The sequence below is a fragment of the Heteronotia binoei genome, chromosome 8 (assembly GCF_032191835.1).
Source record: "Heteronotia binoei isolate CCM8104 ecotype False Entrance Well chromosome 8, APGP_CSIRO_Hbin_v1, whole genome shotgun sequence".
Taxonomy (NCBI): Eukaryota; Metazoa; Chordata; class Lepidosauria; order Squamata; family Gekkonidae; genus Heteronotia; species Heteronotia binoei.
The window spans coordinates 113,990,780-114,018,207 of record NC_083230.1 but is presented as its reverse complement, the minus strand read 5'-3'; the positions used below and the strand labels follow the sequence as shown (position 1 = coordinate 114,018,207).

At 46.5% G+C, this 27,428-nt stretch overlaps 1 protein-coding gene across 1 annotated transcript; it reads right to left on the bottom strand.

Moving 5' to 3' along the window:
• Positions 1–345: 345 nt before the first annotated feature.
• Positions 346–24,593, bottom strand: LOC132575762 (sulfotransferase 6B1-like). The gene is made up of 6 exons (XM_060244452.1): positions 24,449–24,593; positions 22,647–22,831; positions 17,014–17,140; positions 6,573–6,667; positions 5,129–5,315; positions 346–464 (listed from the first exon to the last, which is right to left on the bottom strand). Exons 1-6 carry the CDS (start codon positions 24,591–24,593, stop codon positions 346–348), a joined length of 858 nt encoding a protein of 285 aa, XP_060100435.1.
• Between the last annotated feature and the right edge of the window lie 2,835 nt (positions 24,594–27,428).

Sequence of the window (27,428 nt, the reverse complement as noted above, 5' to 3'; positions counted from 1 at the left end):
AAGGACATAAGAGAAGCCATGTTGGATAAGGCCAATGGCCCATCCAGTCCAACACTCTGTGTCACACAGTGGCAAAAATTTTATACATACACACACACTGTGGCTAATAGCCACTGATGGACCTCTGCTCCATATTTTTATCTAAACCCCTCTTGAAGGTGGCTATGCTTGTGGCCGCCACCACATGCTGTATCGAATAAAGAGCTGGTATTCACTACCGCCTCGCCTCCTCGATGCATCGAACCCACTATATTATAGTATATGAATTCAGAAAGCATATGCCTTTACACTAGTACGGCCCACGCGTTTTGTCAGCCGGGCGGCAGGCGTGTGCTTCTCCTCCCCTCAGAATTCGTAAACGATACGTTTTGCCACTTGGCTGGATTTCATTTTCTCAGCAAACGCCTCTTCAAACATCCGGTTCTGTTTGGGAGTGAAATGGTTCTTCCAGTCGCCGACGGCACCTGAAGGATCGAGAAAGGAAGAGGACCAGCGAATTAGGCGGAGGTAGGGCTGCCAATGAAGAGCTGGGAACTCTCATCCCGGGCTTTTGATGTGTAAAATCAGGGGTCTCTTTTGCACACACACTCACTTGTCTGAAACGAAAGCTAACCCTTCCCCATGAAGTACTTCCTGCTCCCATTTAAAGGAACACACACATTTTAAAACCAGACCAGTTTGCAGGTTCTGCTGGAGATCTAGAAGTACATGGTGGCTGTGAGGGAGGGGCTTCCCCCGCCATCCAGCTGACTGGGGTGGGGGAAAGCCTGTAAAACCAGGGGATCCCTCGCTGGGGACTGGGAAGTCTAACCTGGGCCCTTCTGAACGTCAAGGAGATGCTCTGCCAGTGAGCCACGGCCCTTCCCTCCTGCCTGCCAGAGACAGAAGCTGGTACTTTGTGCATACAGAGCATGGGGCTTAGTACTGAGCTGTGACCCAGTGGCAGAGTCTTAGCTTGACATGCGGAAGGTCCCAGGTTCAGTCCTCAGCCAGCAACTTCAGTTACAAAAGGACAAGGCAGTGGACGACATGAAAGACCTCAGCTTGGAGAGCTTGTCTGAGTAGACAAGACTGGCCTTGATTAATTGACAGTATGATCCAATATATAACAGTTTGTGTGTGTGTGTGAGAGAGAGAGAGATGGTAACCAAAGCAGGGCTTTTCTGGTGGTGGCACTCCATGGGTGCTTTCACACAGCGATTGTTTGCAAGTGGATTTTGCCATTCTTACACAGTAAAAATTCAGTTGCAAAGAACGTTATTTAGTTTCTGTGAACACAGAATACCATCCCCCTATAAGTTCACCAGGTTTCTATTCTCTTTTTGAAACGAAAGGAAAGGTCCCCTGTGCAAGCACCAGTCATTTCCGACTCTGAGGTGATGTTGCTTTCACGTTTTCGCAGCAGACTTTTTGCGGGGTGGTTTGCCATTGCCTTCCCCAGTCATCTACACTTCCCCCCCAGCAAGCTGGGGACTCATGTTACCGACCTCAGAAGGATGGAAGGCTGAGTCAACTTCGAGCCGGCTACCTGAAAACCCAGCTTCCACCAAGGTTTGAACTCAGGTCGTGAGTAGAGCTTAGGACTGCAGTACTGCAGCTTTAACACTCTGTGCCACGGGCTCTATATTCTCTTTTTAGGTGCTGGGTAAAGATAACTTTCTTTGCCTGCCTTTTCCCTAGCACTTCTTTTGACATGTAATTCGTTTAATTGACTGGTCCTATTTTATAGAGTTCATATTGGTTTTTCTTTGCCTTGGCCCTTTTTTTGTTGTTGTTTGCTGCTGTACTGGCAACTGTGTAGCTTGCATGCTACAGTTTGGTTATTTTCATTTGCCGACGGTTCATTTTGAATGGCTTCTGCATTAAATTAGCTGTAAGCTGCCTTGAGCAGCTGTCTGGAGAGGCAGCCAAGAAGCAATCTAAATAAATAGAATGTAGACGAAACCACGTGTCAAGGAGCGTGCCTTTCCATTAAGCACAAGTCCTCTTGGCTTCTCTTCTCCCATCTGACATTCTAGATCCTGTCCCGTTTGTTTCAAATGATTCCAAGGCGACAGAGGCCTGTGAAGAATATGGGAAGGAAGGAAGGAAGGAAGGAAGGAAGGAAGGAAGGAAGGAAGGAAGGAAGGAAGGAAGGAAGGAAGGAAGGAAGGAAGGAAGGAAGGAAGGAAAATAGATGGGGGTAGGAGGAGGGAGGGAGAGGTAGAAAGAAATCAACTTTAAATGCATTCTCCAAGCTGCTGGCTGGCTTGGTGAAGTGTTTTGAAGAGCCAAATGCCTTCTGCAAGTCAACTCATGGGGCAGCGGGGGCTTCAAGAGTCATACAATATGTGTGAAAAAGCCACATGTGGCTCTATGTAAAAAAAGTATTTTCTTTCGTCTGTCCTGAACCTTCTATGAGTTCCTTCCATCGTTTTATAGTTCATCTGTTTCACTTTATTTAAAGCTAAATATATCACAGCATATCAGAAAGAGGCAAACTTCAGAAGCTGCTTTCAACGGTGCTGATTCTTCCATGGGCCCTGCAAATCCAGAGCCATTCACAATGCCACAGGGGACTCGGCAACCCTAACTGTAAGCCGAGGTGGCCAACGTTAGCTCTCCAGATGCTTTTTGCCTACAACTCCCATCAGCCCCAGCCAGCATGGCCAATGGCTGGGGCTGATGGGAGTTGTAGGCAAAAAACATCTGGAGAGCTACCGTTGGCCACCCCTGCTGTAAGCTATTGAAGGATTGGTTACCTCAGGGGTATGTGGACTAATATGAAAAGGAGTTCCTGCTACAAAAAAGCCTGGGGGGGGGGGGAGTCTGAAACTGTCTTTTGATAGCACAAGGGAGGTATGTAGCTGGGGCAGACTGAGGCAGGAGAATTCCCCTGTCAGCGTTTCACTGCTGTTGTGAATTGCTATGGATTTGCAGGGTTGGCCACTTTGTGAGACAGGATGGTGGACTAGATGGACCATTGGTCTGACCAAACAGAGCTCTCCTTATGTTCACATGACAACTACCCCACAAAAGACCTCAGCCTATCAGTTCCCACTGCCTGTAGTTAATGGACGAACCAAGCTGCGTCCACCTGACCTTTCACCTTTGACCCTCAGGGCAGCCGCTGACAGAATCAAACAGGACACTTCCTTGCCTCTCTAATGAATGGCTGCCAAGGTTGTTACATTTATCATTGTTAAATTCTGCCTGCTAAATTATGTAGACACTAATGGTTCGTGCACTTGAATATGCTCTTAAATGGAGATATCACAGGAGGAACCTATAGGGTTTCCTTTGCCTGAGGGCCTAGGTTACCTGTCTTAGACCCTGTGTGAGGTCAAACAGGGAGAAAGCCTAAACGTTTCTCTCCTCCAAACGGCATCCTCCTCTCAATAATTCCCACCCCTCACATTTTCGGTCTTCAACAGAGCTCCTAGTCGCTGATCTCCTATCAAGTATTGGGTGGGGCTGTAGGGTTACTAGCTTCAGGTTGGGAAATACATGGAGATTTTGGGGTGAGGATGGTGAAGACTGAGGAAGGCAGGATTTGGGGAGGAGGGGACTATGTGGTATAACCAGGGTGGTTTTTTGGGTAGCAGGAACTCCTTTGCATATTCGGCCACACACCCCTGATGTAGCCAATCCTCCAAGAGCTTACAGGGCCTACTGTAAGCTCCAGGAGGATTGGCTACATCAGGAGGTTGTGGCCTAATATGCAAAGAAGAAGAAGATATTGAATTTATATCCTGCCCTATACTCTGGATTTCAGAGTCTCAGAGCAGTCACAATCTCCTTTACCTCCCCCCACACCCCCCCCCACCCCACAACAGACACCCTGTGAGAGCTCTTACAGCAGCTGCCCTTTCAAGGATAACTCCTATGAAAGTGTTGTGGAAACAGTTAGGTCTTTTGTGCACCACATCCAAGAGGAAACACCTGGCCACAAAAGCGCCATGAAGAGCTGTAAATAGTTTATTTCCTTCTTCTGCTATTAGCCATGCGCAAAGACAGGGTGGAGGTATGCCCGTATAAGGATATGGTGAACAATCAGCGTTGGTGATAGGTATAATGTGAGCCTTCCGCGTTGGCCAGGATAGGCCGGAGGGACAGAGAGGGGCGTAGCGTCGCGAGCCTTAAATTGAGCTGTGCTGCGACACAGCCTTCAGAGACCGCACCCTGGGCGCCTTCTCTCCATGCCTGCAGACATGTATTCCGATTAAAACTTGTTTGCTGCTGACCTCTGCGTCTTGGTGTTTTCTTGGTGAGACGAAAACAATCCATAACAAAAGCTATGGCTGACCCAAGGCCATTCCAGCAAGTGCAATGGAGGAGTGGGAAATCAAACCTGGTTTTCCCAGATAAGAGTCCGCACACTTAGCCACCATACCAAACTGGAACACCAAAGGAATTCCTGCTACAAAAAACAAAACAAAACCCTGGGTATAACACCATAGAGGCTACCTTCCGAAGCAACTGTTTTCTCCAAGTGAGACGATCTCTGTCGCCTGGAGATCAGTTGCAATCCCAGGATATCTCCAGGCACTCCCCGGAGGTTGGCAGCCTTAGGCCTATTGAATGCAATCGCATGATGAATGTGCCGCATGCCCTTCTCCAGACTGCATGAAGCAGCTCCCCATTTGTGGTCAAAGAAGTTTGGGAAAGGACTCGTGCAGTCTTTCGCAAGTAGGGCATTGGATAAGCATACGGAGCAGAGGTCCATCAGTGGCTATTAGCCACAGAGTATTGTTGGAACTCTCTGTCTGGGGAAAGTGATGCTTTGTATTCCTGGTGATTGGGGGAGGGGGCAGTGGGAGGGCTACTGGTGTCTTGGCCCCACTGATGGACCTCCTGATAGCACCTGGGTTTTTTTTTGTAACTGTGACACAGAGTGTTGTACTGGATGGGCCATTGGCCTGATCCAACATGGCTTCTCTTATGTTATTATGTGACACAGTGTTGGACTGGTTTGGCCATTGGCCTGATCCAATATGGCTTCTCTTATGTTCTTATGACCCCACAGGTGGACCTCCTGATGGCACCTGGTTTTTAGCCACTGTGTGACACAGAGTGTTGGACTGGATGAGCCATTTGTCTGATCCAACATGGCTCCTCTTAGGTTCTTAAGTAGGACTCTCCAACATACCTTTCCGGAAAACCAGCCTCCGGTTGGTGGTGAGTGCGCAGACCGTCTGGTTCGGATTGTAGTTTTCTTTCTCCGTGTTGGTTTTCATCTCGCTGAATGACGCTTTCGCACAGATGTCATGAATCCTGCTCTCGCTGATGTTGACCCCGAGGAAGGCACTGACTTTCTTCACCACGTTCGGAAGATCCTGAGACACGAGGACAACAGACGACATGAGGCATCCCGGGTCTAGCACTCCCGTCAGCCCTCCGTTGAAATGACAAAACCACCAAGATTTTCATTCCTTTCAGCAAGGAGTGGGCAGGAATATGGATTTGGCGAAGCAGGTTCAATTTTACGGTTAAACTGTTAGAGCAGGGGTGGCCAAACTACGGCTCTTGCAAACATATGGCATTACTCTCGAAGCGCCCAAAGCCCCGTCAGCCGGCTGAAGAAGGCATTTCTCTCTTTAAATCACTTCTCCAAGCCAAGCCAGCTAAATGCATTGGAGAATGCATTTAATGTTAAAGTTGCTTTCTTCCACCTCTCCTTCCCTCTTCCTCTATCTATCTATCTATCTATCTATCTATCTATCTATCTATCTATCTATCTATCTATCTATCTATCTATCTATCTATCTATCTATCATCCATCCATCCATCTATCTATCATCTATCTATCTATCTATCTATCTACCTTCCTCCCTTCCTTCCTTGCAGCAATAAAAAAAAAATCTGATGATTATGTCTTGCAGCTCTCAAACATTTATTCTATGTGGCTCTTGGCCATCCCTGCATTAGAACAAGATGAATGTTTACAAGTGAAATCTCTACAGCAGGGATGACCAAATCTGCTTAACGTGAGAGCCACATAGAATAGACGTGAGATGCTTAAGAGCCGTAAGACATGAAAGTGAAAGGAAGAACGTGATAGAGGAAGGAAGGTGGAATGAACGAGAGGGAGTGATGGAAAGATAGATGGAAAGAAAGGTAGAAGGAAGGAAAGGGGAGGTGGAAAGAAAGCAACTTTAAATGTGTTCTCTGAACCCCCTCCCATTGGCTGGCTTGGATTGGAGGAGGGATTTAAAGAGACAAATGCCTTCTCCAAGCTGGCCAATGGGGTGGCGGGGGCTTCAAGAGCCACATGATATGTGAGAAAGAGCCACATGTGGCTCCCGAGCTACAGTTTGGCTACCCCTGTTCTAGAGCCAAAACCGCTAAAAAAAAAATAGAGCAGGCAAAAATTCTTACTTTGTGAGCTACTGCCATTAAAGTTGTGAGTGAGCGATTTGGCAACTGCATAAATTAGTTTGCTCTGGGGTCATCCTTCCTGAGCGAAGACAAGAAAATGTGTGAGCCAGAGGCAGGAAAAAACTGCGAGCTAGCTCACACTAACTCAGCTTAGAGGGAACACTGGAGTGTTATTGGTTTTGTTTTCAAGGGAGGGGAAAAGTCTTAACATGTACCTTTTTCATGTCTTCGTAGAACAAGAAGAGGGTGCTCTTGCCTGCTGAGTTTTCCTCCCAGCTTAAAACATGATCAAACCAGGATCCACAGACAACTGTAAGAAAAGCAAACTGAGTTTGGTTGAAGTCCCTAGAACCTGTAAAGGTAGTCCCCTGTGCAAGCACCAGTCGTTTTCGACTCGGGGGTGACGTTGCTTTCACAATGTTTTCATGAAAAGGGGGGAGAGGAGGAGGGGAAAGAAGTGTAATGTATTGGTATTAAACTTGTAATTATTTTCTTAGTCTTTTAAGAATATTATAACAATATATTGCAAATTAATAAAATTGTTTTACGCAACACAATGTTTTCATGGCAGACTTTTTACGGGGTGGTTTGCCATTGCCTTCCCCAGCCATCTACACTTTCCCCTCCAGCAAGCTGGGGACTCATTTTACCAACTTCGGAAGGATGGAAGGCAGAGTCAACCTGGAGTCGGCTATCTGAACCAGCTTCCGCTGGGATCGAACTCAGGTCGTGAGCAGAGGGCTCGTACTGCCCACTCTGTGCCACGAGGCTCTCAACCTGTAAACCTGCATTAAAGCATGGTTTCATGGTAGGATTGTCAACCCCCAGGTAGCACTACTAGCAGGCCTCATTTTGAGCAGGGGCCCACAGGAGCAGAGCTCTGGAACCTCTAAATTTTATTGGACTCTTTCTTTTTTACCTTCCCCCGCCAAATACTTGCTCCTGAGTTCCATTGTTCAAACTGTAGAATGCAGATTCAGATTTGCACTAGAACATGCACAGAGTGCCAAATAGATACACTACCCCTAGTCATAGAACCGGCCTTAAAATATATGAAATAGCACTTTTCTATGGGCTATAGTCTTAGTGATATTGAGAACAAAGAGAAATATAGTTGTTGTTTTTAAGTCTTTGCTTAGATATTACAAAACCCCTTTCTCTAGCTAAAACCACGTAGAGCAGAGCTTTCGTTTGAGCAGGAACGCACAGGAACACAGTTCTAACTGGCTTGGTGGCAGTGGGTGTGGCCTAATATGCAAATGAGTTCTTGCTGGGCTTTTTCTACAGAAAAGCCCTATGTAAAACAATGGTGATGTCAGGGGTGTGTGGCCTAATATGCAAATAAGTTCTGGCAGGGCTTTTTCTACAAAAAAAAGCCCTGATGGAGAATCACTGTGTTCCCAAAACATCCTCTAAGAAAAGTAAACAATCTCCCTACCTCTGGAGACCACCCCCAGCCTGTAATATCGCCCAACAAAGGTAGAAGTGTTGCCTCTTACACATTTTCTGGAATTAGGCCAAGTACCCACATTAAGAACAGAGAAGATGCCAGGAAGTAAAGAGGAAATAAGACTTGGGGGGGTCTTGATCAAAGACTCCATAAGATATTACTTCACCCTTCATTTCTAAAATGGGATTCATTTGACCAGTGAGATCCCACAAAGGGCCAGAAGCGAGAACTTTGTGACCAATCAACTATTTTATTTTATTTATTTTATTGGATTTATATCCCACCCTCCCTGCCGAAGCAGGCTCAGGACGGCTTACAACAATAAAAAACATTTACAAATATTGAGCATTAACTACCGTATTTTTTGGACCATAAGACGCACTTTCCCCCCCCAAAAAAGTGGGGGGAAAGTGTGTGCGTCTTATGGTCCGAAGGTACGTACCTTGGGGGGGCGATCCTCTGCCTCTGCCTCTGATCCGGTGCTTCCCCCACGCCTGCCTGCCTGGCTCCATCTTCTTCAGGCAAGCGCTGGGATCTCTCCACGTGGCCCCACCACAAACCCAGCGCTTCGCAAGCGCCGGCTGCGGAGGGGGCAGCGTGCTTCCTCCTTGTCTGTCTGCCTGGATCCACCACTGATGCTTAAAGCAAGCGCTGGGATCGCTCCCTCCGCTCTCCGATCCCAGCGCTTGCTTTAAACATCACAGCTGAAGCCAGGCACACAGGCAAGGAGGAAACACCCGCCCCCTCCGCAAACTCAGCTCTTTGCGAGCGCCGGCTGTGGAGAGGGCAGCGTGCTTCCTCCTTGTCTGTCTGCCTGGCTCCACCTCTGATGTTTAAAGCAAGCGCTGGGATCGCTCCCTCCGCCCTCCGATCCCAGTGCTTGCTTCTGCTTTCCTCAGAACAAGCAATCGATTCCCCACCAGCTGCTGTGCGGCTGCATTTTGACTTGTGGCTCCCTCCCATTTCCCTCACAGCTTTTGGATCTCCAAAAAACAGAGCAGGAAGCTACGAGGGAAATGGGAGGGAGCTGCAAGTCAAAATGCACCTGTAAAGCAACTGGTGGTGAATTGATCGCTTGAGCCAGGGGAAAGCAGAAAGCCGGGGGCAGAGCGATTGCTAGTGAGGAATCGATCAGTGTGGACAGTACTGAGCTTGATGGACCAATTAGGGTTGCCAAGTCCAATTCAAGAAATATCTGGGGACTTTGGGGGTGGAGCCAGGAGACATTGGGGGCGGAGCCAGGAGCAAGGTTGTGACAAGCATGATTGAGCTCCAAAGGGAGTTCTGGCCATCACATTTAAAGGGACTGCACACTTTTTAAATGCCTTCCCTCCATTGGAAATAATGGATAGGAGCACCTTCTTTTGGGGCTCACAGAATTGGACCCCCCGCTCCAATCCTTTTGAAAGTTGGAGGGTATTTTGAGGAGAGGCACTGGATGCTATGCTGAAAATGTGGTGTCTCTAACCCAAAAAACACCCTCCCCCCAAGAGTCCCAGATTCCTGCGGATCAACTCTCCATTATGCCCTATGGGAATCGGTCTCTATAGGGAATAATGGAGTGCTCAGCAGACATTTCCCCACACACACACACTTTCTGATGACCCTGAAGTGGGAGGAGGGCCTCCAAACCGGGGGAATCCCCTGCTCCCACCTGGGGATTGGCAACCCTAGGGCCAATGGTCTGGTTCAGTATAAGGCAGCTTCCCTTTCTCGTGCTGTCTGAGAAACAGGGCTGTTGTGTTTTTGAGCAGGAACGCAGTTCTGGCTGCCTTGGTGTCAGCGGGTGTGGCCTCAAATGAGTTCCTGCTGGGCTTTTTCTACAAAATGTGTCCTGCTGAGAAGATATCAGGAGGGATAAGGAAACGGAAAAGGTGAGTGTCCGCAGTGCACTGTTTAGAGAACACTGCTGTCAAGGCACAGGGATCCTGGGCTGAAAATGAGAGTTTATTTATTTATTTATTTATTTTATTCGATTTATATCCTGCCGTACCCCACCGAGGTGGGCTCAGGGCGGCTTACAACATAAAAACCAACAGAATCCATTTAAATACATTCATGATAGATTAATAATTATAATTATACAATAAAATATATAAAATACATATAAAATACATAAAAACACATAAAACTTACTGCAATATGTACTATGCTAACCTTCCTTAAATCAATTCTTCAATATTCCAGTATTAAATAATCTGGTGTTATAGATTGGAGTGTTCAGGCATTCTGATAGCAATTAATTATATGCCAGCCGGAAGAAGACTGTTTTGCAGGCCCTGCAGAACTGTTCAAGGCTGTTAACACTGGCTGCAGACCTGGAGCTGCGAAAGCCTCACAGCGCAGCATGTGCCTTTGCCTGAAAAGGCACTAAAGCCGTTGAAAAGCTGTCTCTGGAATCCCATCATTATACAGGAAAAGGATCCTTCATCCAGCGACTGGCTGGAGGGAAGAAAAACCAGCTCTGCCGGTGAAATATTAACCGACTGGATATACCCCGTTCCATGCTCGGATTGTTCTTTGAACAAGAGAGCAATAGAGGTCTCCCTGGCAATTAGCACTAACTGATCTTATGGTCATTAAAAATAATATTCTTTGGACTCTCAGCAGGTATCATCACAGGACAAACCCATCATTTCTGAACAATATTATGAAAATATTTGCTGGCAAGTGTGTGGTGCAGTACAAATGTACCCAAAGTCACCACCTAAGGTTATTAGGTTCTAGTTAAGAACCTAAGAAGCCATATTGGATCAGGCCAATGGCCCATCCAGTCCAACACTTTATGTCACACAGAGGCCAAAAAACCCGGGGGCTATCAGGAGGTCCATCAGTGGGGCCATAAGAACATAAGAGAAGCCATGTTGGATTAGGCCAATGGCCCATCCAGTCCAACACTGTGTCACACAGTGGCCAAAAAACCCGGGGGCTATCGGGAGGTCCATCAGTGGGGCCATAAGAACATAAGAGAAGCCATGTTGGATTAGGCCAATGGCCCATCCAGTCCAACACTTTGTGTCACACAGTGGCCAAAAAACCCGGGGGCTATCAGGAGGTCCATCAGTGGGGCCATAAGAACATAAGAGAAGCCATATTGGATTAGGCCAGTGGCCCATCCAGTCCAACACTTTGTGTCACACAGTGGCCAAAAAACTCGGGTGCCATCAAGAGGTCCATCAGTGAGGTGATAAGAACATGGCCATGTTGGGTCAGGCCAATGGCCCATCCAGTCAAACACTGTGTCACACTGGCCAAAAAACCTAGGTGCCATCAGTAGGGCCATAAGAACATAAGAGAAGCCATGTTGGATCAGGCCAATGGCCCATCCAGTCCAACACTCTGTCACACAGTGGCCAAAAAAATTGGGTGCTATCAGGAGGTCCATCAGTGGGGTCAGGACACTAGAAGCCCTCTGACTGTTGCCCCTCCCAAGCACCAAGAATACAGACTATTACTGCCCCATCTATACCTTGTAGCTAATAGCCACTGATGGACCTCTGCTCCATACGTTTATCTAATCCTCTCTTGAAGCTGTCTATGTAGCCGCTACCACCTCCTGTGGCAGTGAAATCCATGTGTTCATCACCCTTTGGGTGAAGAGGGACTTCCTGGGTATTGGGGGGTGGATCCCAGGGAGGACATGGACCTCAATGGGGCATAATGCCATGGAGTCCACCCACCAAAGCATCCATTTTCTCCAGGGGAGCTGATCTCTAGCCTGGAGATAAGCTGGAATTCCGGGGAATCCCCAGGTCTCACCTGGAGGCTGGCATCCTGTCCACAGACTCCTGGTCCAGGCAGGGGATCTCCTGCACCCAGCACCCAGCTCCCTTTCTCCACAGATGCTCTAAGCAGAAGCAGGGGTCTTAAAAAAAAAACTGCCATCAGGCTGACATAGGATTGCCAAGTCCTCTTCATCCCCGGTGGGGGACATTCGCATGTGCACATTGCACATGCCTGATGAAGTGACATCACCTGGAAGTGATGTCATCAAAATGGTGGCACCCATGCGGGGCCACTCTAGGCGTTTCCGGGAAAACTCTATGGTTTTCCTGGATGCTCTAGCCATTTGGGAGGTTAAAACTTTATGGTACCTGTTCTACAAATAAAAGCCCTGTTAATCGATGAATGTTTTTATATATTGTTTGTAAGCCACCTCAGGATGGAAGGAAGGAAGGATTCAATCAATCTCAGGCCACACCACCAACAATGTCTATTAATTCTTGACGTCACCAAATTGTCGAGTCAATGGGGTCACTTTTGTTTGTGATCATACTTCTGTTTGTAGCTTGGCTTGATCTTTGGATCCTGCTTCGCGAGAACAAACTTTTACAGCCCAGCAATAAACAGGAAGGGAACAGTATTTAGATAACAGGAATGAGACCCTCTCGGTCTCGCCTCAGCAGAAGCATTCAGGAAGCAGGCAATAAAAAGTGTCCCTTTGGAATTTGTGACAGGAATTTGGAATTGACAGTCCAAGATAACCAATCTGGGCAAGAGGGGTTAAGAATGAGGACCCAGCGTGGGGTTGCCAACCTCCAGGTGGCATCTGAAGATCTACTATTGCTATTGATCTCCAGACTCCTGAGGTCACTTCCCCAGGAAGACATGGCTGCTTTGGAGGGTGGATTCTACAGCATTATAACCTTCTGAGGTTTCTGCCCTCAATAGGCTCCACCCCTCAGGGATATCTCCCAAGCCAGAGCTGTAGGGTTGCCAAGTCCAATTCAAGAAATATCTGGGGACTTTGGGGGTGGAGCCAGGAGCAAGGTTGTGACAAGCATAATTGAACTCCAAAGGGAGTTCTGGCCATCACACTGAAAGGGACTGCACACCTTTTAAACATCTTCCCTCCATCGGAAATAATGATGGATAGGGGCACCTTCTTTCGGGGCTCATAGAATTGGACCCCCTGGTCCAATCTTTTTGAATCTTGGAGGGTGTTTTGAGGGGAGGCACTGGATTCTACGCTGAAAAACTGGGGCCTCTACCTCAAAAAACAACCCTTCCTCCAGTGTCCCAGATACCCATGGATCAATTTTCCATTATAACCTATGGGAATCAGTCTCCATAGGGAATAATGGAGTTCCCAGCAGACATTTCCCTCCCCCCTCCCCGCTTTCTGATGACCCTGAAGAGGGGGCAGGGCCTCCAAACTGGGGGATCCCCTGCCCCCACCTGGGGATTAGCAATGAAAGTTCAACAACTACTGCGATATGCTGGCTAATAATAAAACCATTTCAAAACCTTCATATATTTTAATACTCCATAATGTAACAGTGGTCCAATTTTAACATTCCCATATTACAAAAAAAAAAGCCTGAGCACCCAGATGTAGGCTCATTTTGCCAATAGGCTTTCTCGGGAGTAATCCTTTCTATGTTTCTTCCAGGGTTAACAGCCTCTAGTACCAACCAAATGTTAATGTTCTTCTGCAACATCTTCTCTCTCATTCACTCAATGACACTTAAGTGTATATATTTTTCATACAGGAGCCTTAGTCAGTCCAAACTTATTCATTTCACCAGATGCACAAGCCTTCTGGAGTTTGCTGGCCTATAGCCCTCTACAATATAATAAGTGAGCTGTTCTTTAGATGGCCAATTGCTCTTATAGTGCTGTGCCTATCTTAAGCAGATAGTCTTATCTTTAAGCAGTACTGGCCTGCTTAAAATCACACCCTTAAGTGGCTTTGAGCTAAATTGCTGTCAAAAGAAGGGCTTGCTTGAAATTAAAATTAAAAATGTACAGTTTATTATAAAGAATATAAGAGCAATGAAGTATTAAAATATATGACGGTTTTTAAATGGTTTTATTAAACTTTGTTAGCCAGCATATCACAGTAGTTGTTTAAGTTTCATCGCTTGTCTCATTAACTGTGATCCCTTTTTTGTTTATTATTATCCCACCTGGGGATTGGCAACCCTACAGAGCTGACAACCCGGTGCATTCACCTACAAGTCCATATCTTCAACCTGGAGACAGTGAGGATTGAACCTGGGACCTTCCATGAGCAAAGCAGATACTCTACCAATCAGCCACAGCCCCTTACAACCAGAGGAGTATGTCAGAAATATATACCTGCAGCTACAAGCACAGACAGCTTCAAAAAAAGATGAAATGGCTGGACAGCGTTACTGATGTAATAAACACGAATTTGAGCAGACTTCGGAGGATGATGGAAGACAGGACGGCCTGGCATGACTTTGTCCATGGGGTTACAAAGAGTCGGACTTGACTGTGCAACTGAACAACAACAATGAAGCAGAGGTCCATCAATGGCTATTAGCCACAAGGCATAGATGGAATGTTCTGTCTGGAGCAAGTGATGCTCTGTATTCTTGGTGCTTGGGGGGGCCACAGTGGGAGGGCTTCTGGAGTTCTGGCCCTGCTGGTGGACCTCCTGATGACACCTGGGGTTTTGGCCACTGTGTGACACAGAGTGTTGGACTGGATGGGCTACTGGCCTGATCCAACATGACTTCTCTTACGTTCTTAAGTTCTCTTAGTCACAAATTATAGATGGAACCTGCTGTCTGGGGCAGTGATGCTCTGTATCCTTGGTGCTTGGGGGACAAGAGAGGTGGACCTCCTGATGGCAACTGGGTGGACCTCCTGCTGGTGGACCTCCTGTTGGCATCTGGGTTTTGGCCACTGAGACACAGAGTAAGAACATAAGAGAAGCCATGTTGGATCAGGCCAGTGGCCCATCCAGTCCAACACTCTGTGTCACACAGTGGCCAAAAAACCCAAGTGCCATCAGGAGGTCTATCAGTGTGGCTAGAAGCCCTCCCACTGTGTCGCCCCCCCCCCAAAAAAAGCTCCAAGAATACAGAGCATCACTGCCCCAAACAGAGAGTTCCAACAATGTGCTGTGGCTAATAGCCACTGATGGACCTCTGCTCCATATGTTTATCCAATTCCCTCTTGAAGCTGGCTATGCTTGTAGCCGCCACCACCTCCTGTGGCAGTGAATTCCACGTGTTAATCACCTTTTGGGTGAAGAAGTAATTCCTTTTATCAGTTCTAACCCAACTGCTCAGCATTATCATTGAATGTCCACGAGTTCACATATTGTGAGAAAGGGAGAAAAGTACTTCTTTCTCTACCTTCTCTATCCCATGCATAATCTTGTAAACCTCTATCACGGGGGTGGCCAACAGTAGCTCTCCAGATGTTTTTTGCCTACAACTCCCATCAGCCCCAGCCAGCATGGCCAATGGCTGGGGCTGATGGAAGTTGTAGGCAAAAAATATCTGGAGAGCTACTGTTGTCCACCCCTGCTCTATCATGTCACCCCACAGTCGACGTTTCTCCAAGCTAAAGAGCCCCAAGCATTTTAACCTTTCTTCATGGGGAAAGTGTTCCAACCCTTTAATCATTCTAGTTGCTCTTTTCTGCATTTTTTCCAATGCTATAATATCTTTTTTGAGGTGCAGTGACCAGAATTGCACACAGAGTATTGGACTGGATGCGTCAAGTTGTGCTCATCGCCCTGTGACACAATTCTAAAGATGTCCACAAGCTCAAAAAGGTTGGGGCCGCTGTGCTGTTATTCACACACATTTGGTTTGGGTAGGAGTTCTCCAATGGGCCCCTTAACCTGTAAGCAGTAGGGCAGGTAAGCTGAAAATGTTTGCATGCTGCCTCCAGTCTTTCTGGGTGCACTGGAAAACTGAGAAGACCAGTAGGCCTTTTTGCAAGTCTTAGAATGCTGGGAAATGTCTGACCTTGTTCTACAGTTGCCAAGTTCCCCACAGCCTCCGGTGGGCGACTTGATGTACCATAGAGTTTTCCCTTCCAAATTGCTAGAGCATCTAGGAAAACCATAGAGTTTTCCTGGAAACGCCTAGAGCAGCCGGCGAGCAACATCACTGGCGAGATGACATCACTCATGGGTGACGTCATTGCGCCGGCGATGTTGGGGGAAGTTGCCCCCATCGGTCCAATGTGGGCCAGCGGGTTGGGAACCTTCCGGGTGGAACCCCTGCCTGGACCGGGGGCTTGGCCGCCCTACCTCACTCCCCTGGAAGTAGGGTTCTCAGGTCCAATTCAAAAAATATCTGGGGAACGCTGTTCCCTCTAAGCTGAGTTAGTATGAGCTAGCTCAAAGATTTTTAGTCTCCAGCTCACACATTTTTGTCTTAGCTCCGGAAAATGACCCCAGAGCACAAGAATTGATGCGGTAGCCCACAACTTTAATGTCAGTAGCTCACAAAGTAGAATTTTTGCTCACAAGACGCCATGGCTTAGAAAAAACATTGCTGGAGACTTTGGGGGTGGAGCCAGGAGACATTAGGGGTGGAGCCAGGAGACATTGGGGGTGGAGCCAGGAGCAAGGGTGTGACAAGCATTATTGAACTCCAAAGGGCGTTCTGGCCATCACATTTAAAGGGACGGCGCACCTTTTCAATGCTTTCCCTCCATTGGAAATAATGAAAAAATAGGGGCGTCTCCTTTTGGGGCTCATAGAATTGGACCCCTTGGTTCAATCTTTTTGAAACTTAGAGGATATTTTGGTGAGAAGCACTGGATGCTACACTGCAAATTTGGTGCCTCTACCTCAAAAAAACACCCCCACCAGAGCCTTAGATATCCACGAATCAATATCCCATTATACCCTATGGGTATCCATCTCCATAGGGAATAATGGAGTACCCAGCAGACATCCCCCCCACAAACACATTTTCCAATGACCCTGAAGTGGGGGGAGGGCCTCCAAATTGGGGGATCCCCTGCCCCCACCTGGGGATTACAAAGCAAACCACGGAGAGGTTTTCTGTTGTGTTAGTAATAGTTCCTCTGTAGTCCTGATAGCCCGTCACCCCACCTGGGGATTGGCAACATGAAAAGGGAAACCCTGGCTGATTTTCACCAGGGCTAGTTTGAGAAACCAGGGCTGATTTGACCTGGGATAGTCTTCCCTGTTTGGAACACAGAAAGCCCCCCATTTATATGGGAATATTCACAGCAAATCGTGTTCATTCTGAACATCACTCATGATCTTCCCAAAGCTTTCTCCTTTAAATCAGGCGCACATTCTAAAATTCTGCTGAGTAATGAATTGGCATACAGTTTTGTTTCAGTTCTCATTTTGCGCCAATACATCTGATGTGCTGTGGAGCAGAAGTGCCATAATTTACCCTTCACAGAAATCAGTTAGAATAGACTAATCAAGAGAGATGAAAGGGAGCGTTTCTTCTCACCATCTCCTTTGAGGAACATCTCCAGGAATTCGCGCCAGTCGTCTACGGTGGGGAGGTTGGGATTCTCTTTGTAATAATGATACATGGAAACGGCAGTGTCTTTTGGATTTCTGAGAATGTAGATAGCCTACAAATGAAGATAGTGCGTTACTAAAGGAGGATAGAATGGGGGTCCCTAACCTGCTGCTCGTGGTAGGGTTGCCATGTCCAATTCAAGAAATATCCGGGGACTTTGGGGGTGGAGACAGCAGACTTTTGGGGTGGAGCCAGGAGACATTGGGGGTAGAGCCAGGAGCAAGGATGTGACAAGCTTAATTGAACTCCAAAGGGAGTTCTAGTCATCACTCTGAAAGGGACTGCACACCTTTTAAATGCCTTCCTTTCATAGAAAATAATGAAGGATAGGGGCACCTTCTTTTGGGGCTCATAAAATTGGATCCCCTGGCTCAATCCTTTTGAAACTTGGAGGGTGTTTTGACAAGAGGCACTGGATTCTACACTGAAAATTTGGTGCCACCACCTCAAAAAAATAGCCCCCCAAGAGCTCCAGATACCTGTGGATCAATTCTCCATTATTCCCCATGGGAATTGGTCTCCATAGGGAATAATGGAGTGCCCAGCAGACATTTCCCTCTCCCCCCCCCCGCTTTCTGATGACCCTTAAGCAGGGGGAGGGCCTCCAAACCGGGGGATCCCCTGCCCCCACCTGGGGATTGGAGTAACACAAAGAGTAACATGGAAAAATGAAGCAGGAACAAAGCCCGAAGGCATCCACGAAAAACCAGCCTCAATTATGAAAAACATTATACAAATTACTTCCTACAAAAACAACAATGTTTCTAATAAATACAATTACAAAATACCCCGAAACCAAAGTCCTTCCGTTCAATGCCTTCCTTGTTGAAAGAACATAAGAACGTAAGAGAAGCCATGTTGGATCAGGACAATGGCCCATCCAGTCCACCATTCTGTGTCACACAGTGGCCAATATATGTGCGTGTATATACATATATTTATATACACACACATTGTCGAAGTGTTGGACTCCTACTTCACGGCTTGTCAAGGATTTCCCCGGACTTCCACTATGGAAGGACTTTGGTTTCGGGGTATTTTGTAATTGTATTTATTAGAAGTGTTGTTTTTGTAGGAAGTAATTTGTATAAAGTTTTTCATAACTGAGGCTGGTTTTTCGTGGCTGCTTTTGGCCTTTGTTCCTTCCCCACCTGGGGGTTGGCAACATCTTAGTCACTTATCTTATAATTCTGTATTTGGTTTTGTGCTTTCCCATCATGTACTTATTTGTTTGGAGGATATATTTAATAAAAATAATAACTTTAAAAACTTTGCATGGCCGCCTTGGGGTTAAAACAGTTTGATGGCGGCTAGGAGATACTGAGCTAAGATGAATAAGATAGAGACATTCGTCATGTTGTATCATCCTTGGGTAAAGGTCACTTTTCCCTGAAGATTTATTTCATGCTACGAGCTTATTATGAAATGTTTGTTCCCGAGATTAATCTCTCTGTTTATTGTCTTTGGATATTTGCAGAGAAAGTTATTTTTAATTAAATGAAATGGAACATTTTATTATGCGACTCATGAAATAGAATCGCCAGTAAATCTAAGGCAGTAAACCTAAGGTTGCCAGGTCTGGTTTGGAAGATTCCTGGAGGGGGTTTTTTATGGAGGGGGGGATAGAACCTAGAGAAGGCAGAATTTGGGGAGTGAAGGGAGCTCAGTGGAGAATATGACTCCGTAGCATCTACTCCTGGGGAACTGATCTCTGGTATCTAAAGATGGCTTGTAATTCCAGGAGATCTCCAGCCACCACCTGGAGGTTGGCAGCCCCAAGTAAACCTCTGAATACCAGTGCTAGGAGCAGAGCTTTTTTTAAAAGCAGGAACTCCTTTGCATATTAGGCCACACCCCTCTTTTGCAGCCAATCCTCCAAGAGCTTACAGGGCTCTTCTTACAGGGCCTACTGTAAGCTCCAAGAGGATTGGCTACATCAGGAGGGTGTGGCCTAATAGGCAAAGGGGGTCCTGCTAGAATTCCTTACAGGGCTCTTCGTACAGGGCCTACTGCAAGCTCCAGGAGGATTGGCTACATCAGGGGTGTGTGGCCTAATAGGCAAAGGAGGTCCTGCTAGAATTCCTTACAGGGCTCTTCGTACAGGGCCTACAGTAAGCTCCAGGAGGATTGGCTACATCAGGGGTGTGTGGCCTAATATGCAAAGGAGGTCCTGCTAGAATTCCTTACAGGGCTCTTCGTACAGGGCCTGCTGTAAGCTCTTGGAGGATTGGCTACATCAGGGGTGTGTGTCCTAATATGCAAAGGAGTTCCTGCTACAAAAAAAGCCCTGGCTAGGAGGTAACACCAGGGAAGGCCTTTGACTCTGTGTCCTGCCTGTTGAACCTCCAAGGCAACTGGATGACTTCAGTGTGAAACAGGATGCTGGAATGGATGGGCCGTTGGTCTGATCCAGCAAGGCAACGGTTATGTCTGTACAATTGGATAAACATATGCAAAGTCTCATGTTTATAACTGTTGGTGGAAAGTCGCAGCTGGGTTTGCAACGCAAGAGATTCAGAGGTGGTTTGCCATTGCCTGCCTCTTCATAGTAACCCTGGAATTTCACAGAAGTCTCTCATCCAAATACTAGCCGGGGCTGACCCTGCGTGGCTTTCTGAGATCTAATGAGACTGGGCTAGCATAGCCTGAACTATCCAGGTTAGGGCAGTGGGGAATCAAACCCGGTTCTCCCAGATAAGAGTCTGTATGCAACGCCACTGAGGATGTTCTCCGCAGCTGAGAACGAAACGTCTGGAAGAAAAACTTTCTCCAGTAGAACACGGCACTTGAGCCCGAAAGATTCTACAAACCCTAAAGAGTCTGTATGCTTAACCACTACACCAAACTGGCAATGGTGGCATCAGCGGGTGTGGCCTAATGTGCAAATAAGTTCCAGCTGGGTTTTCTCTACCAAAAAAAGCCCCGATAACAGTACAATCTGTAGAGCGTGACATGTTCCTTCTACTCAGTTTGTTGGTATTTGTCCACTTGGAGCTTCCCGAAGCTCATTTTAAACTGTTCCTAGCTATAGGTGTGCCGTTACGTTGCACAGCTTAATGCCCTGCCATCTGGAGCTTTGCAAGGGAGGTATCGTCCTCTTTTTTTTTTGTAATCAGAAACTCTTAAAAAAATCGACATACTCAAAACGTATCGTTGTCTAAATATATTAAAACATTTTGCATACAAGAGGTCTCTTCCAGATAACGCATTTTATGAAAATAAGGGTTAGAGGGGAAAATATTTGCAGCAGACAAAGAATCAACAATAAGAGATCACGATGTGCTCTGATAGAACGTGTGACCGCGGTGCGGATAGTGTAGACACTCTATATCACGCAGCCTTTAAATGCGATCATTTTTTTCCTCTGAGCCTAGGAATCTTTTAATATAGCTCATATGGAGACGTTACCTCTTTTATTAAAGATAACAGCAGACCTGTCACTTCTTTTAGCCGCAGAATTTTATGCCGCCCCGGTAGATTTTCACAGCCATTCAAATGGAAACGAAAAATGTCCCCCTCTGGCTGTGGGTTCCCATGTTTAGAGTGCTCACTCAGGCACCTGTTCTCAGGTCCATTCAGCGGAGACAAGCGGGCTCAAAGCATCATCTATTCGCAAGGAGCCGTCCCCACCCACTAACGTCTCCAGCTAACATACGAAACTGGAAACTGAAACAGGAGCTCCGCCCGATAGGACCAAACTAAATCAGGTATTGGGGAAGGAGCAGAGTGTTCCAGTACATACATACGGGGCTTTTTTTTTTTTTTTTAAGCAGGAACGCACAGGAATGCAGTTTCGGCTGGCTTGGTGTCAAGGGTTATGGCCTAATATGCAAATGAATTCTTGCTCGGCTTTTTCTACAAAAAAATCCTGCACGAAACAATGGTGGTGCTGGGGTGTGTGGCCTAATATGCAAATGAGTTCCTGCTGGGCTTTTTCTACCAAGAAAACCCTGCATACATATTAGGGTTGTCAAGTCCCCGGCTTCCCAGAGCGGGGGACTTTTGCGTGTGCTTTGCACGTGCGCAGCACGATGACGTCACCCAGAAGTGATGTCATCAAAATGGTGGCACCCGTGCAGGGCCACTCTAGGCATTTCCGGGGAAGCTATAGTTTTTCCGAACACTCCAGTCATTTGGGAGGTAAAAACTCTATGGTACCTATTGTACCACAGAGTTTTCCCTCCCAAATGGCTAGAGCGTGTGGGAAAAACCATAGAGTTTTCCTGGAAACAGCTAGAGTGGCCCCACATAGGGTGCAGACATTTTGATGACATCACTTCTGGATGACGTCATCACACCAGCGATATAGGGGAATCCTCCAGGACGGGGGATTCCCCGCCCGGACTGGGGGCTTGGCAGCCCTAATACATATATACAGTAAAGACAGGCCTCATTTTGGGCAGGAGCTCACAGAAGCGGAGCTCTGGAACCTCTAAATTTTATTGTGCACTCTCTCTCTCTCCCCCCCCTCCCGCCAAAACTTGCTTCTGGGCTCCATTGTACAAACCCTCTGTGAGAATTTTGCTGAACTCTATGAACATATGAAGCTGCCTTATACTGAATCAGACCCTTGGTCCATCAAAGTCAGTATTGTCTTCTCAGACCGGCAGCGGCTCTCCAGGGTCTCAAGCTGAGGGTTTTCACACCTATTTGCTTGGACCCTTTTTTGGAGATGCCAGGGATTGAACCTGGGACCTTCTGCTTCCCAAGCAGATGCTCGACCACTGAGCCACCGTCCCTCCCCAAAACATATGAGGCTGCCTTCTACTGAATCAGACCCTGGGTCCATCAAAGTCAGTATTGTCTTCTCAGACTGGCAGCGGCTCTCCAGGGTCTCAAGCTGAGGATTTTCATGCCTACTTGCCTGGACCCTTTTTGGAGATGCCAGGGATTGAACCTGGGACCTTCTGCTTCCCAAGCAGATGCTCTACCACTGAGCCACCGTCCCGCTAAGATTTGACAAACTTTCTAATATTTTTCCCCCACAAAAAATATGGAAAGAACCAAAACATATAAAGCAGACAGATGGAAATCTTCATCCTACCACTGTGACTACATAGGAGAAAATAATTTGATGGTGCAATGTTTCCTCTAAGCTGCAGAGTCTTGTGAGCAAAAATTCTACTTCATGAGCTACTGGCATTAAAGTTGTGAGCTACTGCATAGATTAGTGTGCTCTGGGCTGAACTAAGACAAAAATGTGCGAGCTGCCGGCTACAAATCTGTGAGCTAGCTCACGCTAACTCAGCTTAGAGGGAACAAGGGATGGAAGCAAGGTTTTGTTATGACAATTATAATTCAAGAAACATTGTAAGGTAGATGCTGAGCTGATATAATTTAGTCCACCTTCCGGTGATGTCAGAGGTGTGTGGCATATGCAAATGAGTTATGCAAATGATTGTGCTAACGAGCTTTGGCACCTCTTTTTCTACAAAATGACCCCTGAGTAAATATACCGGAGTTTAACTTTTTCTATTAGTAACTTGCTTAAAACTAGTAAGTTAAGGAGTACGAAGTAGTATGATGTAGTAGTAGTAGTAGTTATCGTCTTATCTCACCTTGCATTGTTTGAGCTTGAAAGCGGGTGGCAACATATTGCAATCCAAGTGAGTTGGAAGGATTCTCTTGCAGGAAAGATGGTCCAATTGTTCCAGCTTGGAAGGATCTCCAAATTCAATCGGAGAAGTTATAGCCACTCTGGAAGGATGAAGGAGCATTATGATTTCAGCGAGCCAGTGGGTGCCTGCAGAGGAAAAGGAGAGTGTATCCATATTACAAGGACTGGATTGTTAATTCACCCACTGGAATAAAAAGACATATAAAAGCTATACCATCAAAAAAAAAACAACCCCAAACCAATCACAATGCAGGTAGCAGGATTCGAGTTACAATTGAAACCAGAGCTTCTGATGGTGATACTCAAGCCTCAGATTCAGCAGAACCTTTCTGAGGGTTCCCCTTCTTCCTCCCCACCTACCTTGTCTATTGAATAGTAGGTGCAGCTGCATAACAATCCCTGGATTAGGCGAGCGGCAGCCAGCCAGCCACCAGGGGCTTTGCCACGCCCCCAGCAGCCCTCATTAACCCTGGAGAAGCCCACACCACCCTTTCTCCACTTCTTATGTGATTTTGGGTGATGGGTGGCTTGTTGGCCTTTTGACTGAAGGGATAGCTCAGGAGAGCCCCAGGCGAGCGAGGCCTGCTTGGGCTGGCTGGATCTCTAGCCAGCCCAAGCAGGCCTCGCTCGTCTGGGGCTCTCATTTCTTGCGTCGGGTTGCTTTTGGCTGGAGGTGGTGGTGGCATATGCTAATGAGTTATGCTATTAAGCTCCACCACCCTTTTTTTCTACAAAACGACCTCTGGTGATCCTGAAGTGGATGCTTAACAGTGGTAGCCACAGCGCTGCTTTGAGTTGGATTAGCTTAGGTCAAGGATAGCCAAACTTGCTTAATGTAAGAGCTGCATAGAATAAATGTCAGATGTTCGAGAGCCACAAGACGTGAATGTCAGGTGTTTTAGAGCTGCAAGATATGAATGTCAGATGTTCGAGAGCCACAAGACGTGAATGTCAGATGTTTGAGAACTGCAAGATATGAATGTCAGATGTTTGAGAGCTGAAAGATATGAATGTCAGACGTTTGAGAGCTGCAAGATATGAATGTCAGACGTTTGAGAGCTGCAAGATATGAATGTCAGATGTTCGAGAACCACAAGACGTGAATGTCAGATGTTTGAGAGCCACAAGACGTAAATGTCAGACGTTTGAGAGCTGCAAGATATGAATGTCAGATGTTTGAGAGCTGCAAGATATGAATGTCAGACGTTTGAGAGTTGCAAGATATGAATGTCAGATGTTCGAGAGCCACAGGACGTGAATGTCAGATGTTTGAGAGCTGCAAGATATGAATGTCTGACGTTTGAGAGCTGCAAGGTATGAATGTCAGATGTTCGAGAGCCACAAGACGTGAATGTCAGATGTTTGAGAGCTGCAAGATATGAATGTCTGACGTTTGAGAGCCAAGGTATGAATGTCAGGTGTTCGAGAGCCATAAGACGTGAATGTCAGATGTTTGAGAGCTGTAAGATATGAATGTCTGACGTTTGAGAGCCGCAAGACAGGAAGGAAGGAAAGAGACTGAGGGAGGGAGAGGTGGAAAGAAAGCAACTTCAACTTCCAATGCATTCTCTACGTCGCCAGCCAGCTTGGCTTGGGGAAGTGATTTAAGAGATTTAAAGAGAGAATTGCCTTTTTCAAATCCTTTACGCTCCCTTCCTCTCTCCTGCATCCAGCATTTCCTGCATTCAACCCGAGTTCGAAACCTTCCAGACCAATTCCTGCCCATTCGAAACAAGGATTTACCAGACTTTGGATAGGACACCAAGAGGACATCGTCGTCTCTCGCCTCAAAAGATGCCAGAGATTTTAAAAGTTCTGGAGAGGATCTTGTGGTGAAGGCAATCCCATTGAAAGTGTGGATGAGGTCTTCTTCATTTGGGTCCGACATGGGTAAAGCGCTCCTGTGTTATCCCAGTGAACTGGATTCTGCTGTCGCTGTCCGAGGACGACAGAGCTGCTTCTGTGCTCGAGAGCTGTCAATAACCTCTGAGAGGGCAGCATCGGAAAGGACATATTTATGCACCTTGTACCATCTCCAAGAAGCGTTGCTGGACTTATCTTTATTGGGAGCGACAACTGTGGAGACATAGAAAGGTTATCCAGATAAAGGGCATCCACAAAAATAAAAAAATCTAGTGCAGACGGACCGCAAGAGGAATCCCGAGTGGAAAATAACCAGACGCTCAGCATGTGCTAATAACAAACGGAGCTCTGAGTGTGAGTGGCAGGATTTCTCTGTGGGTTAATGAGTTCCTAATGAGCCTGCGTGTCTCGTTAGCAGCTCTGTAGAAATGTGGCTTGGCTTTAGCCATAGCAAACTTCCCAAGACTGGTCAGATGAAAACAAGCTGGGAGAAGGACTCTCTGGGGTTCAGTGGTGGATGCATTCTTTTATAGACAGAAAACCTCATTTCCAAAAAGAGCTAGATTTGAGCCCAATTTTGGGGATATAATAAGCTTTGAAAAGCCCTCTTGTGGAGTGGCAGTATAGAAGTTTAATGAAATAGAAAGACAGACAGAAAAGACAGATCGCTAGGCAAACAGACAGGAGAGAGAGAGAGAGATAAGATAGGTAGATAAGGTAGATAAGGTATGTAGGTAGGTAGATAAGGTAGATAAAGTAGGTAGATAAGGTAGGTAGGTAGATAAGGTAGAAAGAGCTAATTGGTCTCTAAGAAGTTACTGGATTTGAATCCAGTTCTACTATTGAGACCAACTCAGCTAACCTTTGCAACTTACTTCCAAAAAAAGATCCTTTGTTTTTTTCATATAAAGCTTAGTCATAATTTTTTCTTTTAAAAAAATGTTTATGAGCTGCCTTTCTTCCTTACAGAATTCCGGGTGGCTTACAAGCATAGATAAAACATACAATAAAATATATTTAAAAACATAAAGCCAGAGTTTAAAGTCACTACTCAAGACTGCTACTAAATGGAACCCAATGCAGTACTGACTGAAACCATCTTCAGCTGCCCTCCAAAAGACTGAAAGTGAGGGGTTGTTTCATAATCATGGGGCTGCCACTGAAAAGGCCCTGTCTTGTGTACCCACCAACCAAGCTTCTTGGATTGATGGGACAGTCAGGAGGGCCTCTTCCTGTGATCTCAGTTATAACAATACTCAGGGCTTTTTCTGTAGAAAAAGCCCAGCAAGAATTCATTTGCATATTAGGCCACACCTCCTGGCAGCAAGCGTTCCTGTGCGTTCCTGCTCAAAAAAAGCCCTAACGATACTACTTAGCATTTCTGTACCTCTTCAGTGTACAAAATGCTCAAATATAATCCTTACAACAATTCTGTATGAGAGGACAGTGTCCCCACAGGACAGGGGGAATAGGGATGCCAGCCTCCAGGTGGGTCTGGGGGATCCCACTGGAATTCCAGCTCATCTCCAGACTACAAAGATCAGTCCCCCTGGAGAAAATGGATGCTTTGGTGGGTGGACTCTCTGGCATTGTACCCCACTGAGGTCCCTGTCCTCCCCAGGCTCCATCCCCAAATCTCTAGGAGTTTCCCTGCCTGGGATCTGGTAACCCGATCAGAGCTTGGGGACCTGGCAACCCTAGGTGAAGGACAGGGGGGAGGGGAGACAACACATAGGGGTGTCAAACGTGCGGCCTGAGGGATGAATCTGGCTCCTATCAGACCCGCAAGCAACTCATTGTCATCCACTTCCTTCTCTCTTTATTGCTTCCTTCTGCATCACAGCTTGCTTTGCCAGGTTTGCTCAATCACACAGGAGCTACAGAGCAAAGTCTCTATTTTCTCCATTGTCTGAGGCTCCTGCCTTGGGAAGGAAGGAGGAGGGGAAAACTTGCTTTACCACACTCTCTCAATTGCACAGGAGCTATAGAGCGAAGCCCTGTTTTCTCAGTTGGCTGACCAGCCCATGAAGCAACTTATGTACAAAAGCTCACAACACCCAGTCATTTCATGTTTTCCCTTGGGTCTTAGCCTCAAAGCATTGACCATGAGGTTTCTGTAATGAATATCAAATCCCAAGCAAGCTTGCAACTTACAGATGCCCACCCGAACAACACCTGAACAGCATACTCGAGATTGTTACAGGACAAATATTGTCTCCAGATCTTGATGTAATAATTCAGGGCAAGAGGGGTCAGTTATCAGAGACTGTATAATAAACAAGATATTGCAGGAGTGCTAATCTTTTAAGCATCTTTTAAGTTTTTTTAAAAAAATCTTTAATTGTGTTTGTCTGTTTCCTTTATACAGTTTCTATCTCTGCTACCTGGCACCATCTTATGACACGCATGGCGTGGCTCGACAAGGTCTCATTTATGTCAAATCCAGCCCTCATTTCAAATCCAGCCCTCAGAACAAATGAGTTTGACACCCCTGGACAACAGCTTTTCAAAGGCCACCTAGTGACTCCTTGGCAGAAGCCAGGTGTGGATTTGGGTCCACCTGGATCACAGATCATGGTGTTAGCCACACACGATCACAACTTGGGTCTGATAATCAGTGGCAGAGAGGCACAGCAATCCCTGGAAACAAAAAGTCATTGGATACTTTTTTTTATCAGTCAAAACAAGATCAGGGTGTTTTGTGTGTGATGTGTGCAAAAAGAGATGTTTCAGCCCTCCATTTAAGACCCCTTGCTTGAATCACGGCAGATTTGATTTTAAAAAAATAAAGAAGAGGTATTCGTTATGTCGAACTTCACTGCTGCAGGAAGTGGCAGCAGCTACAAACACAGACAGCTTC